This window comes from Canis aureus, chromosome 6, assembly GCF_053574225.1.
Source record: "Canis aureus isolate CA01 chromosome 6, VMU_Caureus_v.1.0, whole genome shotgun sequence".
NCBI classification, from domain to species: domain Eukaryota; kingdom Metazoa; phylum Chordata; class Mammalia; order Carnivora; family Canidae; genus Canis; species Canis aureus.
Window position 1 is genome coordinate 39,310,996 of NC_135616.1, and position 16,471 is coordinate 39,327,466.

The 16,471-nt window shown below is 50.4% G+C and overlaps 2 protein-coding genes across 10 annotated transcripts; one reads left to right on the forward strand and one right to left on the reverse strand.

The window, feature by feature from the left end:
- Window positions 1-598: 598 nt before the first annotated feature.
- On the reverse strand, window positions 599-11,792 carry SSR2 (signal sequence receptor subunit 2). 7 transcript variants are annotated; one of them, XM_077901047.1, is made up of 7 exons: window positions 11,614-11,733; window positions 6,323-6,477; window positions 5,153-5,251; window positions 4,014-4,122; window positions 2,238-2,315; window positions 1,699-1,785; window positions 599-1,155 (listed from the first exon to the last, which is right to left on the reverse strand). In XM_077901047.1, the coding sequence occupies exons 2-7, from the start codon at window positions 6,475-6,477 to the stop codon at window positions 1,045-1,047; spliced, it is 639 nt and encodes a 212-aa protein (XP_077757173.1). In that variant the 5' UTR covers window positions 11,614-11,733; the 3' UTR covers window positions 599-1,044. The 7 variants fall into 7 exon arrangements, with proteins under 7 accessions (XP_077757173.1, XP_077757171.1, XP_077757174.1 ...); XM_077901045.1 differs by lacking the exon at window positions 11,614-11,733 and adding an exon at window positions 6,965-7,085; XM_077901048.1 differs by lacking the exon at window positions 11,614-11,733 and adding an exon at window positions 6,842-6,866.
- On the forward strand, window positions 7,144-13,982 carry LOC144315843 (uncharacterized). 3 transcript variants are annotated; one of them, XM_077901043.1, is made up of 5 exons: window positions 7,144-7,652; window positions 9,391-9,450; window positions 11,431-11,630; window positions 12,106-12,234; window positions 13,566-13,982. In XM_077901043.1, the coding sequence occupies exons 3-5, from the start codon at window positions 11,460-11,462 to the stop codon at window positions 13,959-13,961; spliced, it is 696 nt and encodes a 231-aa protein (XP_077757169.1). In that variant the 5' UTR covers window positions 7,144-7,652; window positions 9,391-9,450; window positions 11,431-11,459; the 3' UTR covers window positions 13,962-13,982. The 3 variants fall into 3 exon arrangements, with proteins under 3 accessions (XP_077757169.1, XP_077757168.1, XP_077757170.1); XM_077901042.1 differs by lacking the exon at window positions 9,391-9,450; XM_077901044.1 differs by lacking the exons at window positions 7,144-7,652; window positions 9,391-9,450; window positions 11,431-11,630 and adding an exon at window positions 11,854-12,000.
- The last annotated feature ends 2,489 nt before the right edge of the window (window positions 13,983-16,471 follow it).

Below are 16,471 nucleotides of genomic sequence, written 5' to 3' on the forward strand. Positions count from 1 at the left end.
TCATGAGTTCAAGTTTGCACACTGGATGTAGAGATTACTTAAAAAAAAGCTACTTCTTAGGCAGAATAAGGCCTAGAACCAGGCGTCGACATAATAGCTTTTTCGGGACGCCTGGGTGGCTCAGCAGTTGAGCATCTGCCCTCGGCCCAGGGCGTGATCCTGGAGTCCTGGGATCGAGTCCCACATTGGGCTCCCTGCATGGACTCTGCTTCTCTCTCTACCTGTCTCTGCCTCTCTCTCTCTCATGAATAAAGTCTTAAAAAACAAAAGACATAGCTTTTTCAAGGTCAGTGAATAAATCAGATCAGAAGGTCTCACAAGGCCTAAGAACAGCTGCACGTGCACCAATCTTCCCTCTTCTCATCTTGCATCCTCTAGCTGTGGAGAGGACTCATAGGCCAGGAAGGGTCAGGGCGAGATGAGCTAACTGGCCAGAGCAAAAAGGAAGGGATGGATGGAAGCAAACGTGTTCAGGGGCAGACGTCCCTTTGCGAACAGGACCACATACCTGCAGCAAGGAGGCGGGAAGTCAGCTCACTTGCCCAGCACCTGGGTGCCCAGTGCCTGAGCTCACCCAAGTGACAGGAAGGCAGACAAGTCAGTGTGGCATGTTTTTATTAGAAAACTCCATTTGGTCAGAGCTCCCCTGACCCAGAACAGAGATTGGGTAGCCTCCGAGTCACTTGGCCTTCATCTGATCTTCCACCCTCTTCCGAGAGGGGAGAGCAGGGGATGGGGGTAGAGTCAGGCAGTTTCCTTAGTGCCCCCTCCTGGGCCCCTCAGTTCACACTGCAGCACCACAAGGCACACAGATGAGGTCCCGAGGCTTGTTGCTGGAGGCATTCCTGCTCGTTCTTGCTCATATGGCTTTGGGACAGAAGGAGGAGGCTTTCACAGACACCGAGGCCTGGTCCCCGACTCTGGTTGAGAGCAGGCAGGATCCTGGAGAAGGTGGCAGGGGCTGGGGATGAGAGACCGCACTCCAGAGGCCCTCCGGAGTCTGGAAAGCACCTGGATCTCCTAGGCAGCGGCCTCGGAAGCCCCTCAGTTCTTCTTGGACTTGGGAGTGTCATATTTCCTCTTGCTGGAGTACCACAGCAGCAGGGGGATGCCGATGGAGGGCAGGGTCATGACTCCGAAGGCTGCCCAGTCCAGCTGTGGAAGATGACACAGGCCCTGCTTACAAGTCTGGACGAGGCCTGGGAGGGCCAGAAAGGAGGCGTGTAACGAGGAAGGGAGCAGCACAGCCCAAACGTTCAGCAGAACCTCAGCAGAGAGGCTCCTCTGACCGCTCCTGATGGGAAGGCTCTCTACAGACCCCCCTATCTTCCAAGCTACAGAGCCCAAGGCCTTGTCCGACCTCACCTAGACTGGAAGAGAAATTCTCTCTTCCATTCTATCTTTGAGGGAGGTGATGCCCGGGTCCTGCCCTGACCGCCAAGCCTCCTGTGAGCCCAGTCCTGCCCATACCCCAGCCCCCTCTTCAAGTCTTACACCTCCCTTTCTGCCTTTTTGCCTTGAGGTACTAGTTGCCGAGCCTTTTTCTCCCCCAAGCCACTCCCTCTCCCTAAGATGCCTGCCCTGACTTTACCTCCTCTGATTGGTTGAATGCCACCTCCCCCTGAAAGCCCTCCAGGTCAGAGGCTCCCCCAACAGCCTGTCTGTGGTCTCAGTCACGACACTTTTCTCCCCGCTGACCTGTCCTGAGGTCTCTACAAGCCCAAGATCTTTATGGGAAGGGAGTGTGTCTTGTTCACCTTTGTCTTCCTCAAGCAAAGCACAAGCCTGGACACAGAATAAGGAGCTTCATGGTTATTCACAGAACGAACACATGGATCTCCTTGGTTAGTACTTTAAGCAAATTTTCAAAGAATCCTCTCCCAGACTAGACCACAACAGTGCTCCTACCCAACCTCCCCAATGCTCTACAACTCTCGGAGTCTAAACACATATTCTGTTAAGATTCAAAATAGACCCAGGACTCCAACATGGGACTCAACTCAAGGCCATGTAGTGAAAAGGGGCAGTTTTTTTGGTTCCCTGGTAATTGTGAGCTCATTGGCAACAGTCTGTCATCATGGGTAAATCAGGACATTTGGTGGCTGTGTCAGACCCCCAAAAAACCAATATGATGAGAACCAACAACAAACTAAACAAATCTAAAGAGGCGAAAAGTTCCCACAACCAAAACCCGTTATCATCCTGGGGGAAGGGGAAGAGAACACTGCGGAGCTTACAAAATGCGGGGAGAATCTCCTATCAAACTCCCGCTGGGCCAGGATCCCTCCCTGTCCAGGGGCGCTGGTAAAGCCAATCTGAAAGGAAGACAAGAATGATGTTAGGGCAAACCCAAGTCCTTCTCAGGTGAGGAAGGGCAGTCCCAACCGACCCAATTGGAAACATGACATTTTCAATTTTCAAAGGTGTAAGAGGCTTTAAGGAGACGCGCAAAAGCTTTTGAACTAGAAAGAGCTGGATGATTTTCAGCATGTCGTAAAGAGGAATAAACCAGAAACCAGAAGACACAGGAGGAGCTTTTTCTCAACAAGGGAGGCCAGGAGTGCAGGTGATGTTAAACCAGACCTTTCCTCTTTGCCTCGGGCTCTGGAAAGAGTGGCTCACACCCCAAGCCCCTCTGCAGGACCAGTGTGTGACAGAATGACTGTCCTTGGCAATCGTTTACCTGTACCTCCAGTGGAAATGCTCATCTACACCTCACAAATTGACACGAGGCTCCAACGACATAAGGAGCATTCTGAGAAGCACGAAGCCCCACCCAAAGGCACACACTAGAGGAGAGGCTGGGGCCGGCAGCATTCCTGCCCCAAGAGCAGGCCAGGAACTGGAGCACACTGCAAACAGCCTTGCTCTCAAGTGGCAGCTGGGCCTTTGATTTTGTGTCTTTTAACCTATCAACTACCAAGGAGAATCAGAGTTCTATAGTTGGTTCTGATATAGATGTGAAAACCTAACTAGGATTATAAGAATGCAGTTCCGTGTGGTTTACAAAAATAATCTGATAAGTGTGGTGAATGTCAGAGACTCCTTCAGCTGATGTGAGAGTCTTCCCTGCTGGGTACTCAGTATGCAGCCTACAGCCCACCTGAAGGTCTTGTCAGACGCCTTCATAAATTCATGGCCCCAGTGTCCCAATCTTCTCCCGGCACACTCTGGGGCTCAATGAATGTCTGTTGACCTTTTCAACAATCAACCAAAGGACTATTTACTATTGATTTTCTATAATATATGAGAAACAGAGACATCTAAGACAAAGTCCCCAGGCAGGAGGAGTTTATGATTAAACTGGGGAGGGGGGCATGTAAAGACCTACACAGAAGAAAAAGGGGGTACTGAGACAGCTCACAATGAAATGTTTGAGTGGCAGAGGCTGTCAGGGCTCTAGAAGTTTCGATGCAGTCAGCAAACGCTTGCTGAAAGAGGACAAAATCGTGAGGTGTAAAAGCAGAAGACAGAAACGAAGGCATGCAGTCCACAGCTCGGCCTGGAGAGGGGACACTTCTAATAGAGAAAGAATAAGAACGAGAGAGGATGGGGAGTGAGGAAAGAGTGCAAGGCCTCTGTGGGAGGAATGTGCCAGAAAGCTGGAGGTAGAGAACAGCTACCCCACCAGAGTGTCTGTGGCAGGAGTGGTCCAAGCCAGAGAAAGACACGGACACAGCGGAGACTGGGAATGAGCCAGTGGCGGTGCAGAGAATGGGGGGGTAGGGAGGTGGTAGTGGGCCGGGCAACCACATACTGGGTGGCAAGTGGTGAGGTCCAGATTAGAAGCAGAGCAGGAAGAGGAGGGGAGGTTACAGTTCTCCCCTCCCACCATCTCAACTGCTTCATTCTGGATCTCTACAATTTGAAACCTCCTTCCTTCCTAAGGGCAGCATCCCAGCTTCTGGTCCTTCTCACCATTCTCAGAATTTAATGGGTGCCTTGGAAAGTTTCTGCAAGGTTCCAAAGACAAGCGGATCTTGGCCCATCCAGCTAAGGTTTGAGGAACTCACCACGACAGGCCCATCCTCCTGAGCCAGGTAAGTAACAGTAGCCGAAGTAAAGTTGAAATAGCCAGCCTTGAGCGGGCGCAGGACCACGGTGTGGGAGACATTGCTAGCACTGACCTAACAGTCAAGGAAGCTAGAAGAGGAAGCTGAAGTGGAAACATCCTTTCAATGTATACACTAAATGCACCATTCACAAAACAGGCAGCCCATACATGTGATTTAATACCTGCCATCCTCTGCAGCAATAATAAATATATGCCATCCTCTAAGCCTGGTACTTCCCAGCCAAGAGGAAGGGGTCTCGGAGATACTCAAAATCCAGGCTCTTCACACTGTACTCAGGACTGAGGTTCTTCAAGTCAGCTTTCAAAGCAATACATGTTACAGATGAAAAATCCTTCTTACAGAAACTCTTTCATTGACTAAATGAAGGAAGACTGAAAATACAAAATGAAAACCAAAAATATGGGATCCCTGGGTGGCGCAGCGGTTTGGAGCCTGCCTTTGGCCCAGGGCACGATCCTGGAGATCCGGGATTGAATCCCACGTCGGGCTCCCGGTGCATGGAGCCTGCTTCTCCCTCTGCCTGTGTCTCTGCCTCTCTCTCTCTCTCTCTCTCTCTCTCTCTGTGTGACTATCATAAAAAACAAAACAAAACAAAACAAAAACAAAAATACCACTAAGAGAACACTGACCCTTCCCAGAAAATCTAAACATTTTAATTCACAGGGAGAAAAGTTTAATTCCAAACACTCAGGAAACAACTGGTGGATGCCAGTAAAAGACACACTGAGTGAGGAACACCTCCAGAGGCCACAGGGGCTGGGGGGCTCCACACTAGTGGCCAACAGACTTTCTTCCAAAAGCAGTCTATGTACCCTCGTCCAGCCACAAACAGCCTATTATGTGTCTACATCCTCCCCACACAGTGTGTCGTAGGGCCTTCTAATCTGAACTTGAGGAACCTCCTTCCTTTTTCTTAGGTCTACCCTCAATCACGCCCAATTCTCTCTTGTCCCATCTTATCCAGAGAGGTGACAGAAGAATGGCGGGCCACAGCCAGACTATGTGAAGTAACCTGCTGCTCTGAAGGCTGTGTGTCTTCCCCAACTTCAGGCTTTATCACCCACTGTCAAGGATACGGGGCAATCCGGTCCCATTTGACATTGAGCATTCCAGACACAATGCCAAAGTCCTCTGGGGGAAAGGAATCATCAGATAACTCCACGTCTAATGCAGCACTGCAAAATGGAGTGACAAACAGGTTAGTAAGTGGGGCACCAGGGTGGCTCAGTGGTCGAGGGTCTGCATTCAGCTCAGGTCATGATCCCAAGGTCCTGGGATTGAGTCCCACATAGGGGCTCCCTGCAGGAAGCCTGCTTCTCCCTTTGCCTGTGTCTCTGCCTCTCTGTGTCTCTCATGAATAAATAAATAAAATCTTAAAAAAAAAAAAAAGGTTAGTAAGTAATGATGGGGGGCTCCTGGCTCACTCAGTCAGGGAAGCAGGCAACTCTTGATCTTGGGGTTCTGAGTTTGAGCCCCACGCTGGGTGGGGAGAGGACTTAAAAATAAAAATAAAACCTTAAAAAAAAGTAATCGGCAATTAAATCTGCCTGCTTGTACTAAAAAATCATCAGGGATACCTGGGTGGCTCAGCAGTTAAAGTGCCTGCCTTCAGCCCAGGGCGTGATCCTGGAGTCCCGGGATTGAGTCCCATGTCGGGCTCCCTGCATGGATCCTGCTTCTCCCTCTGCCTGTGTCTCTGCCCCTCTCTCTCTCTCTCTGTTCTCTCATGAATAAATAAAATCTTTAAAAAATAAAAAAATAAAAAATTTTTAAAAATAAAAAATCATCACGAGAGAGATAGAAGTCACATAGTAACAGGTTTGTTGCACTGAAGAATCTAGGTCAAGGACTGGATTCTATGGCTAAAAAGCACCAAGGAAGGAAAGAGCTTAAATTCTCTCTTGTCCCAATTTCTGTGTCTACGCGTGTAGGTACAGAGAGAGAGGATCAAGACACATATGGAAGAGAGAATGAGAGCGAATAAAATTAAAGAAAGGCAACACGCATGCTTACAGGTTGATGAAAGAAAGGAAGCTAAAACCTGCAAGCCCCATTGCTTCTTCCTCCTCAGAAACTCTTCCAGCTCCAGAAAGTGGGAGAGGTTTCTCCGAGCTTAGGTGAAAGCAGGTCCAGAAGGGCCGGCACTCACAATACCTGTTGCTGCAGGAACCCCAAAGCTCTCCGGTCCCGCTGGGAAATCTTAAGAATCGTTAAAGGGCCCAACATGCAGCCCCTGGCCCCCTCACCTTGAGCCAACATTGTAGATGTTGTACTGCAAGGTCAGGTCTCGCCCCTCCACGGCGTATCTGTTCAGCAGTGACTTGGAGGCCAGAAGCCGGGCTCCTTCCTCCGCATGACTGACAGCAAACAGGGCCAACAGCACAGAAGCCAGAAGCCTCATCTTGGGGGGACGGGGGGGGGGGGGGGACGTCAAGTGGGCAGTCAACCCAAACATGGAAGCACTCGGCCACCTGCCTCGTAGCGCCCCCGCACCAAATCTAGCATTACTCTCTTAACCTCCTCAACACTGGGTCCTCCTTCCCCAACAGCCGGGAGGGCTGAGCCCCCGCCAGGACCTCCCACATGTCCTCCCCGCCGCCCTCTTCCTCGGCTGGTGGGGTCGACCGTCGCACCGGCCTCTTCTGCTCAGCCCCACAGGGTCCGCCCCACGCCCCCTGCCTGGGCCCCCACATCCCAGCCGTGGGCCCCTTAAGGGCTCAGTCCGCTCGGCCCTCCCCCTCTTGCCAGGAAGACACGTCCCCCACCGACGCGGCGCGCCTCTCCCGTCCCTGCCGCGGCTGAGCGGCCCCTCTGCCGCCACCGCTACCGTCGGGCGCCGTTCCGACCCTAGCGAACACCCGCCCGCGCCCCCAAGACTCAGCGCTCACCGCGCGCACCCCACAGTCCTTTCAGGGGACCACCGAGACCGGAAGAGAGCGTCAGCGGCCCAAAGGCCGGAAGTGAGGTCGGGTCGGAAACCCGGATGCTCCGCGCGATGCCTCCTGGGAATCGTAGTTCCCAGCCACACCCCACCCCCGGCTCTGCGGCGCCTGCACGCGGCCGGATGCCTCTGGCCTGCGCTTTCAGTTGCTGCCACCCGGGCCAGGTGCCCCGCGGACCCCATAGGAATAGAGACTGAGTGTGCAGTCTGCAGCGCCCGGTGCGCCCGCGGTCCTGGAACCAGGGGAAAGCTCTTTCTCTCAGGGCTACCGGCATCTTTTCTGCTTGCAGAGGACAAACGTGGTCCGCCCTACATCCAGGAAGCGCCAAGCCCGGAGCTTTGCTTACAAGCCCTTGGAGAGAAAAGCGGTCCTTTCTTTTCCGTCCAGCCTGTAACCGCTCTGGCTCAGGCACATCACTGTGTGCTGTGTTCTCTGCAGTGGGCGCCCTGTCTTGGCTCTTTCCCTGCCCTTTCCATCAGCTGCCAGACAGATGCCCACAAACAGCGAACTGGAAAAGGATGTCCGTGGGGTTCCGCGTTCGGTTCCGCGTTCGTGAATTCAGGTCTTAAGTCTGCTACTCGCTGGCTACCTAACCTTAAAACAGCTGTCACCACTGTAAAGCCTTGCTGCTCAGGTCCGTATAATGAGATAATTCCAACACTCTCCAAGTGTTGGAGGTCAGATAATGTTTTAGTGTAAAACACTAAGCATATTGTCTGGCACAAGTATGTGCTTGGCAAATGCTGACTACCAACATTATTATTCTGCACCTCCACTGCGGCATTTCTTCATCCGGTTGCGTTTATGGAGTCCGTAGCTTGTGCCTGCACTGTTATAGGTCATAAGAATATGGTGAGGAACAGGACACAGAAGATTTCTCCTTTCTAGGGACTTAGTTCCTATGGAATAATACACATTTCCTGTATTTGTTTTAGCGTGCCCTGCATTCCCAACCTCACACACTAGAGCTCCTTGAGGACAGGTTGTCTGTTTTGCTTTTGCTCAGAGTGACAACTCCTCTACACACACCCTCCAAGCGACTACTCTCTTCTTATTCACATCCAGCCCAGCGTTCAGGTCCCTGTCCCAGTCTCATCCCCCCTGGGAAGCCTACCATGGCTTTGCCAGACTACATTGCTCTGGTGTAGCGCTGGAGTTTACTATGTTTTTTCCCAGTTTCTGCCCTGAAAAAGCCACCTTAATGATTAGATGCTATTTCTCCAGTGTACACTTATCTAAAGGTCCTACAGTGATGCTGAGCACAAAGGGGGTGCTCAAGAAATACTGCTGATGGTGGTAGTTTTTATTTCTTTTTTTAGATTGATTTTATTTGTTTGTTTATTCATGAAAGACACAGAGAGACATGCAGACATAGGCAGAGGGAGAAGCAGGCTCCCAGCAGGGAGCCCAATGCGGGACTCAATCCCAGGACCCTGGGATTATGCCCTGAGCCAAAGGCAGATGCTCAACCACTGAGCCACTCAAGTGCCCCCCCCCCTTTTAGATTTTATTTATTTATTTGAGAGAGAGTAAGCAAGACAGAGAATACGAGCTGGGGTGTGGGGGCACAGAAGGAGAAAGAGGAGCAGACTCCCACCTGAGAAGGGAGCCAGATGCAGGACTCAATCCCAGCACCCCGGGATCATGACCTGAGCCAAAGGTAGATGCTTAACCAACTGAGCCACCCAGGTATCCCTTTATTCCTTTCCAAAGCATTGTTTTCATAGCAATATCTCCAGACTTTGAAAGATATGAAGTGTGGATGTTCCTGTTCCTCAGACTCAGCTGCACACAAAAGGAATACATCTTCAGTGCACAAAGTACCCTACCAATAGTCACTCTGGATTCAGGAGAGAAGTGTCTCCATCCTTACTTTGCCCCTTTATACACTGACCCTTCTGCCTCTGCCCCTTTCAGTCAAGTCCCTTGTTCATTCATGGATACATTGAGTATCCATTTTTCTTTTTTAGATTAATTTTTTTGTGATAAGTATATGTGTAACATGGAATTTGCCATTTTAACCATTTAAAGTGTACAGTTCGGTAGCCTTAAGTACAATGGCATTGTTATACAATCATCATCACCATCTATCTCCAGAAAATTTTCAACCTCTTGAATTGAAACTCCATACCTGGGGAACCTTGGGTGGCACAGTGGTTTGGCGCCTGCCTTTGGCCCAGGGCGCGATCCTGGAGACCCGGGATCGAATCCCACATCAGGCTCCCGGTGCATGGAGCCTGCTTCTCCCTCTGCCTGTGTCTCTGCCTCTCTCTCTCTCTCTGTGACTATCATAAATAAATAAAATTAAAAAAAAAAAAAAAAAGAAACTCCATACCTATTAAACATTAATGCTCATTCTTGTTCCCCACCAGTCTTGGCAACCACTACTCTACTTCCTGTTTCTAGGAATTTGATGACTCTAGGTGCTTCATGTAAGTGGAATCATGCAATAAACTCACTTTACACAAATAATGCATACTTATATTCTCAGTGAAAAACAAATCAATGGGCAGCCTGGGTGGCTCAGTGGTTTAGCGCCACCTTCAGCCCAGGGCGTGACCCTGGAGACCCGAGATCGAGTCCTGTATCGGGTTCCTTGCGCGGAGCCTGCTTCTCCCTTTGCCTGTGTCTCTGCTTCTCTCTCTGTCTCTCTCATGAATAAATAAATAAAATCTTTTTTAAAAAAATAAAAACAAATCAAGTACTGAAATAGTGACTATAAATGTCCAGATGCAAATTTAGATGGCCAAGAAATGTTAACTATTTTATTTTTCTGTAATCAAATCTAGTTTCTGTTTCCAGACTTCTCCATAGAGGAGCAGGGACTCACTAGCCATCTTCTCCAGAGGTGCCTCTAATTTTCTAGAGGGCTCCTGATGTGCCAGAGGCATGGGGCTTGGTTATCAATACTTTTTTTTTTTTTAATTTCTCTTAGCTATGGGAAGTCCTTAGTAATAATCAGATTTTTAAAAAGATTTTATTTATTTATTCATGAGAGACACACACACAGAGAGAGAGAGAGAGAGAGGCAGAGACACAGACAGAGGGAGAAGCAGACTCCTCGCAGGATGCCTGATGCAGGACTTGATCCCGGGACCCCAGGATCATGCCCTGGGCTGAAGGCAGGCGCTAAACCGCTGAGCTACCCAGGGATCCCTAACCAGATTTTTAAAAAAGATTTTACTGGGATCCCTGGGTGGCTCAGCGGTTTAGGGCCTGCCTTCGGCCAAGGGCGTGATCCTGGAGTCCCGGGATCCAGTCCCGCGTCAGGCTCCCTGCGTGGAGCCTGCTTCTCCCTCTGCCTGTGTCTCTGCCTCTCTCTCCCTCTCTCTGTGTCTCTCATGAATGAATAAATAAAATTAAAAAAAAATAAAAATTAAAAAGATTTTACTTAATTATTTTAGAGGGAGGGAGAGAGAAAAGGAGGGGCAGAGGGAGAAGGAGAGAAACTCAAGAAGACTCCCTGCTGAGTGTGGATCCCGATGAGGAGCTCCATTTCAGGACCCTGAGATCATGACCTGAGCTGAAATCAAGAGTTGGTCGCTTAACTGACTGAGCCACCAGATGTCCTCTGGTTATCAATATTTCTCCTTTCTGGCATCCACTAAGACATTCAATCCTGTCTGCTTTCAGGTGTGGGTTCCATGGGAGCCTAGCCACACCCTCCCAGCCTTACCCAGACGCTCTGTAGGCACAGGGCCTCTTCCCCTTCCCCTTCTATGTTCCACCTCCTGGAGCCATGGGACACTTCACTTCTTCCTTGCTACTCGAGGGCATTCCTCAGTTCTGCCAACTGGATTGGGACTGGGGTGAGCAGAAATCTTAAAGAATGTCTTAGGCCACCTCCCCAGGCACGGCCCAGGGCTGGCCAAGAACAAGAACATTCTCTTCCATAACTACAAAAACATTATTATACCCATGAAGTTCAACATTAACATAATACATTATTTTCTTTTCTTTCAAGAATTTATTTATTTATTCATGAGAGACACAGAGAGAGAGAGAGAGAGAGAGGCAGAGACACAGGCGAGGGAGAAGCAGGCTCCATGCAGGGAGCCTGAGGTGGGACTCCATCCTGGATCTCCGGGATTACGCCCTGGGCTGAAGGTGGCGCTAAACCGCTGAGCCACCCGGGCTGCCCCAATACACTATTTGCTGATGCAGTCCATATTCAGTTTTCTTCAAAATGCCATCTATGGGGATCCCTGGGCGATAAAATCGGGACGCCCTGGTGGCTCAGCAGTTGAGCGCCTGCCTTTGGCCCAGGGCGTGATCCTGGAGACCTGGGATCGAGTCCTGCATCAGGCTCCCTGCATGGGCCTGCTTCTCTCTCTGCCTCTCATTCTGTGTGTGTGTGTCTCTCATGAAGAAATAAAATCTTTAAAAAAAAATGCCGTCTATGATTTTCATAGAGAATCCAGGGTCCTACGAAGGGTTACATATGGCAGCATGGCATGCGAGGGAGAAGAGACGGGGAGAGAGGCCCAGCAGCTCGATCTCTTGGCACAGATGTCTGAGGGGCCCTTCTGAGTCCTTGGATCCCCCGAAAATCTCAGACACCCGAAGTTGTCGGTGGACTGTTATCTGCTTCTTACCAAATGTGGATTCCAAGGTAGATTCTGCAGTCTGCATCTGCCATGTCGTCATGATGCCCTTTGAGGGTCTGGGCCATGTTCAAAAGTAGATCATAGTCTACTCTTCTTTCTGCTCACCCAGGTGGGTAGGGGTTGGGGAGGCAGTGTCTCCAGCCTTCTCCTGATGAGAAGTGAAGCAGTGGGGATGTGTGCGGGTATCTGTAGACCGTGCCCCTTGGACCCCACCCTCCTATTGCTATGACAACCACTTCTGTGAGGACATGGGGACAAGAATTGTGAGTCTGCTGGGTGGGAAGCAGACATGCTGGAGGATCATCACATTAGTGATCATAGCACTTTATGATCATGAAGAAGAAAGAGAATGTGTCTTTATCTTCCATCGGCAAAGTAAGGGGGCAGGCTGGGGCATTGGCAGGAGCAAGGGTGCTGACCCTGAGGTCCTGCTTGCTGTGAGCTGCTCCCTCCCTCCTGACTTCTCTTTCTCTCTCTCAGGAGACCAACGGAGTGTGGGGACCCCCAGGGGCAGAAAATCCGTCCTTTAACACCTTTGACGCATCCTTGACATCCATCTACAGCTTCGCTGATGACCTGGGCTACCAGGGGAGCCAGGAGCTGACCAGTGTGAGTGCTTCCCACCCTGCAGGCCCCTCCCCTGGGGTCCCACGCCCCTTGCCCCACCACTATGTGGACACTTTTCCTCACTGACCTCCCCCAGGATGTCCTGCCGCGACCTTCTGTATCTTCTCTGCATCCTTCCAGTTCACATCTTCACTAAACATGGCTCCAGTTTACTGCTTCCAGAATAAAACACCAACAGTAGTAACAAACACGGCTTACATTTACTGAATACTTACCATATGCTGCTCTGGAAGGTAGAGACTATTATTACCTCTGTGTTTCCAGATAAAGAAACTGAGGCACAAACAAGTTAAATAACTCTCCCAAGAACACACTAGTAGGAAGCAGAGATGCTAGATGCTGAGGTGTGTGTCTGACCTCAGATCCCCCCCAACAACTGCCTCCCAGTTTGAGGCCCTCTCTTTACTGTCCTCCATGGCTTCCTTTCCTTTCAACATTTCTGGGCCGAGAAACACACCTGGTGTAGGAACCTAGCTGTTCCTGATCAGAGGGAGGGCTTAAGCGTTGGCTCTGTTCTTGTTAGTAGTCACTGACACAATACACTGCTCATATTTAAAAGGCATAGTTTTTTTTTTAATTTATTTATGATAGTCACAGAGAGAGAGAGAGAGAGAGAGAGAGAGAGAGAGAGGCAGAGACACAGGCAGAGGGGGAAGCAGGCTCCATGCACCGAGAGCCCGATGTGGGATTCGATCCCGGGTCTCCAGGATCACGCCCTGGGCCAAAGGCAGGCGCTAACCCGCTGCGCCACCCAGGGATCCCTTAAAAGGCATAGTTTAGCGTTTTGACATGTGTAGGGACTCATGAAACCATCACAATCAAGATAACAGACATATCCATCACCCCCAAGTATGAACAGCCAGGATTTCCACAACAGATCAGTTAGAGGGCTGGTGTCTGCCTCCCAGAATAAATCTGTATTTAACTGAAGTATTTGCATTGGGATCCTTTGAAAAGAACCACCTGTCTCCTGCTGAGTTCAGTTCAGACTAATCCTGAGCATGTGTGCAGGGGTTGTTTGGGGTCTTCCCTGCAGTCTTCTCAGTGAATGTCCCCTGGAAGGGGGCAGGTCTTCTGGAGGGCAGGCTTCCTGGGGGGACAGGCCTGGGGGGTGCAGGTCGCCTGATGGGGCAGGGCCCCAGCAAGGGCTGGCCCTCTGAGGGGGGCAGGCCCTGCTAAGGCCTGTGGCCTGAGTCTCCCCTCTGACTTCAGCCCCTCTCTGCCTCACTACCCCCCTCAGACACAAAGTCCCGTAGGTAACAGGCTGGGTCAGTGGAGAGCACACTTCATTCCTTGCTCTCGGATTCCCCAAGGAAGAAGACCCCAGCCTGCCGCAGTCCAAAAGGCAGAAGCGGAGCAAGGTGGCCAATGTGTGCATGAGGAAGGATAAGGTGAAGGAGGAGGAGGACGAGGAAGAGGCCGAGAGTGCCACTCTGCCCCGGCGATCCTTGAGGGTGAGACGCAAGCTGCCCCTGTACTCGCGGGCGTGCCAGCTGGGGCAGAAGAAACAACCTAGCACCCTGGGAAGCAGCCACAGCACGCCCACATCCAAGACCAAGTCCTCCCACTGGAGCATAGCCGGCTTCCTCCAGTACCTGTGCAGCTGCTGTAGCTGGTGGTGCCTGAGGCCAGGGCAGGATGATCAGGGTGACCCCTATGAGGAAGGTCCGGCCAGGAACCAGGAGAACCCCAACAGTAACCCTTTGTAAATAAAGCAGTTTATTTTTGAAGATGGCCTGTCCCAGCCCTGTGATTGCAGATTTGCCTCTGGATTGATTGGATGATTGGTGAGTGGGTTGATTTGGGATCCACACGTCCACTTTTGTCCTCCCCTTCTGCCTTGTGGTCCCAAACCCTTCCTCACCCTTCCCGGCTCCATCTGAATTCCTGTCTCTAGTGGTCCAGGCCTCAGAAAGGTGACCCTGAAGCCTGCAGCTGCCAGAAGCACAAAGGGCCAAGGGCCAAAGGCCTGGCTGGAGGGCACCTCGGGGAAGCAGCGAGGCCTCGCTCCTTAGGGCTCCCTTCTGAGGCGGGCTGACTCTCAGCTCAAAGCAAAGCTCCAGGCTTCTAACTTTGCAAATGATAAGCTGGGAACAAAAGCAGTTTGTCCAGTCAGGCAGCAGCCATACCTGTCTGGCCTTCTTCCTCTGGCTAAGGCCGAGAGGGTCCTCACCCTGCAGAACCTCACCCCTGCCCCTGCCCCACATGCTGACAGTTGGGAGAGCCTCTCTGTGATAGAGAAATGGGGAAATGCAGCCGCCCTAGATCCATCTCCCTGCAGGCACTCCCTGAAGGTGGAGGCTGAGGCCAAGGTTCCTCCGAGAGAGGGCTCTGAGAAGGGCTGTGGGGGCCCAGGGCCCAGGGTGGGGCAGGGAGAGGGCTAGGGGGGCTGTGGCCTGGAGCCCTGGAGCAAAAGTCACCCCACAAAATAGGTCCCGCTTTTGAAGCATATCAATCACTGCGAGCTGCCCAAGGTTGGGAGGTAGGTACCTTCCCCAACAAGGCAGCCCCTTGTTGATCAAGGGTCACCCCAAAGGAGCTGGGAGTGAGGGTGTAGCCAGTAGAGGGATCCTCAAGGTGCCATGACAGCAGCCACTATAATTCATTGAGATCTCTTCTATTTTCCAGTATATATTTAGTTTTTGTAAATGCCTCCCGTGTGCTTGAAAAGTGTATTTCAGGGGCGCCTGGGTGGCTCAATCGGTGAAGTGTCTGCCTTCCTCTCAAGTCATGATCCTGGGGTCCTGGGATTGAGTCCGGTGTCTAGCTCCCTACTCTGCAGGGAGCCTGCTTCTCCCTCTGCCCCTCCTCTTGCCCTGACTCATGCTCATTCTCTCTCAAATAAATAAATAAAATCTTAAAAAAATAAAAAAATTGAATAAATGCTCAGTTTAAGAACTTACAGTAACCACTGCTCAGGTCAATAAATGAGACATTATTATCACTCTTGTGTCCTTATTCTGAATCACAACTTCTGACTTCTCGTACAGGTGACCACTGTGATGACCTCTGTGGTAATCACTTCCTTGTTTTGCATCATGGATTTTCCTTCTAGATAGCCATCCCTAAAAAGTAAACTTTAGCTTTGGGGCACCTGGGTGGTTCAGCTGGTGGAAGCATCTGCCTTTGGCTCAAGTCATGATCCTGTGTTGGGCTATGATCCTATGTTGGGCTCCCTGCTCAGCAGGGTCTGCTTCTCCCTCTCCCACTGCTGCTCCCCCTGCCTGTGCTCTCTCTCTCTTTGTGTCAAATAAATAATCTTAAAAAAAAAAAAAAGACACCCTGCTTTCAGTCCTTTTGGTGTATAGGTAGTAGTGGAAATGCTGGATCATGTGGTAAGTCTATTTTTCATTTTTTGAGAAACTGCCACCACCCTGTTTTCCACAGAGGCTCTACCATTTCACATTTTTGCGGACAGTGTAGACTTCCAATTTCTTCACATCTTCACCAACACTTGTTTTCTGTTTTTTTTTTTTAATTGCAGCCGTTATAATAGGTATGAAGTAGATCTCATTGTAGTTTTTTAATTAGGATTTTATTATGTATTTAGGGCAGCCCAGGTGGCTCAGCGGTTTAGCGCCGCTTTCAGCCCGGGATGTGATCCTGGAGACCCGGGATCAAGTCCCACGTCAGGCTCCCTTCATGGAGCCTGCTTCTCTCTCTGCCTGTGTCTCTGCCTCTTCTGTGTGTGTGTGTGTGTGTGTGTGTGTGTGTGTGTGTGTGTGTGATGAATAAATAAATAAAATCGTTAAAAAAGATTTTATTATGCACTTATTTTTTTAAAAGATTTTATTTATTTGTTCATGAGAGACACACAGAGAGGCGGAGGGAGAAGCGGGCTCCATGTAGGGAGCCCAACGTGGGACTTAGGTTCTCCAGGATCACACCCCAGGCTGCAGGCGGCGCTAAACCGCTGCCTCACCAGGGCTACCCAGGATCACGCCCTTAAGCCAAAAGCAGACTATCAACCGTTGAGCCACCCAGACGTCCCTATTATTTATTTATTTTAAAAATATTTTATTTATTTGAGAGAGAGAGAGCCACCCAGGGGCTCCCTATCCTTCTACATTTTTGGAGTATACTTTACTACTCTTTTTAAAAAACTTCTTGAGATGGTTACTTATGACTTTTCAACCTTTCAATTTTTCTAATATATGCATTTATGGCTACAAATTTTTTTCTATCTACAGCTTTAACTGTATTCTATCAGGAGTGCCTA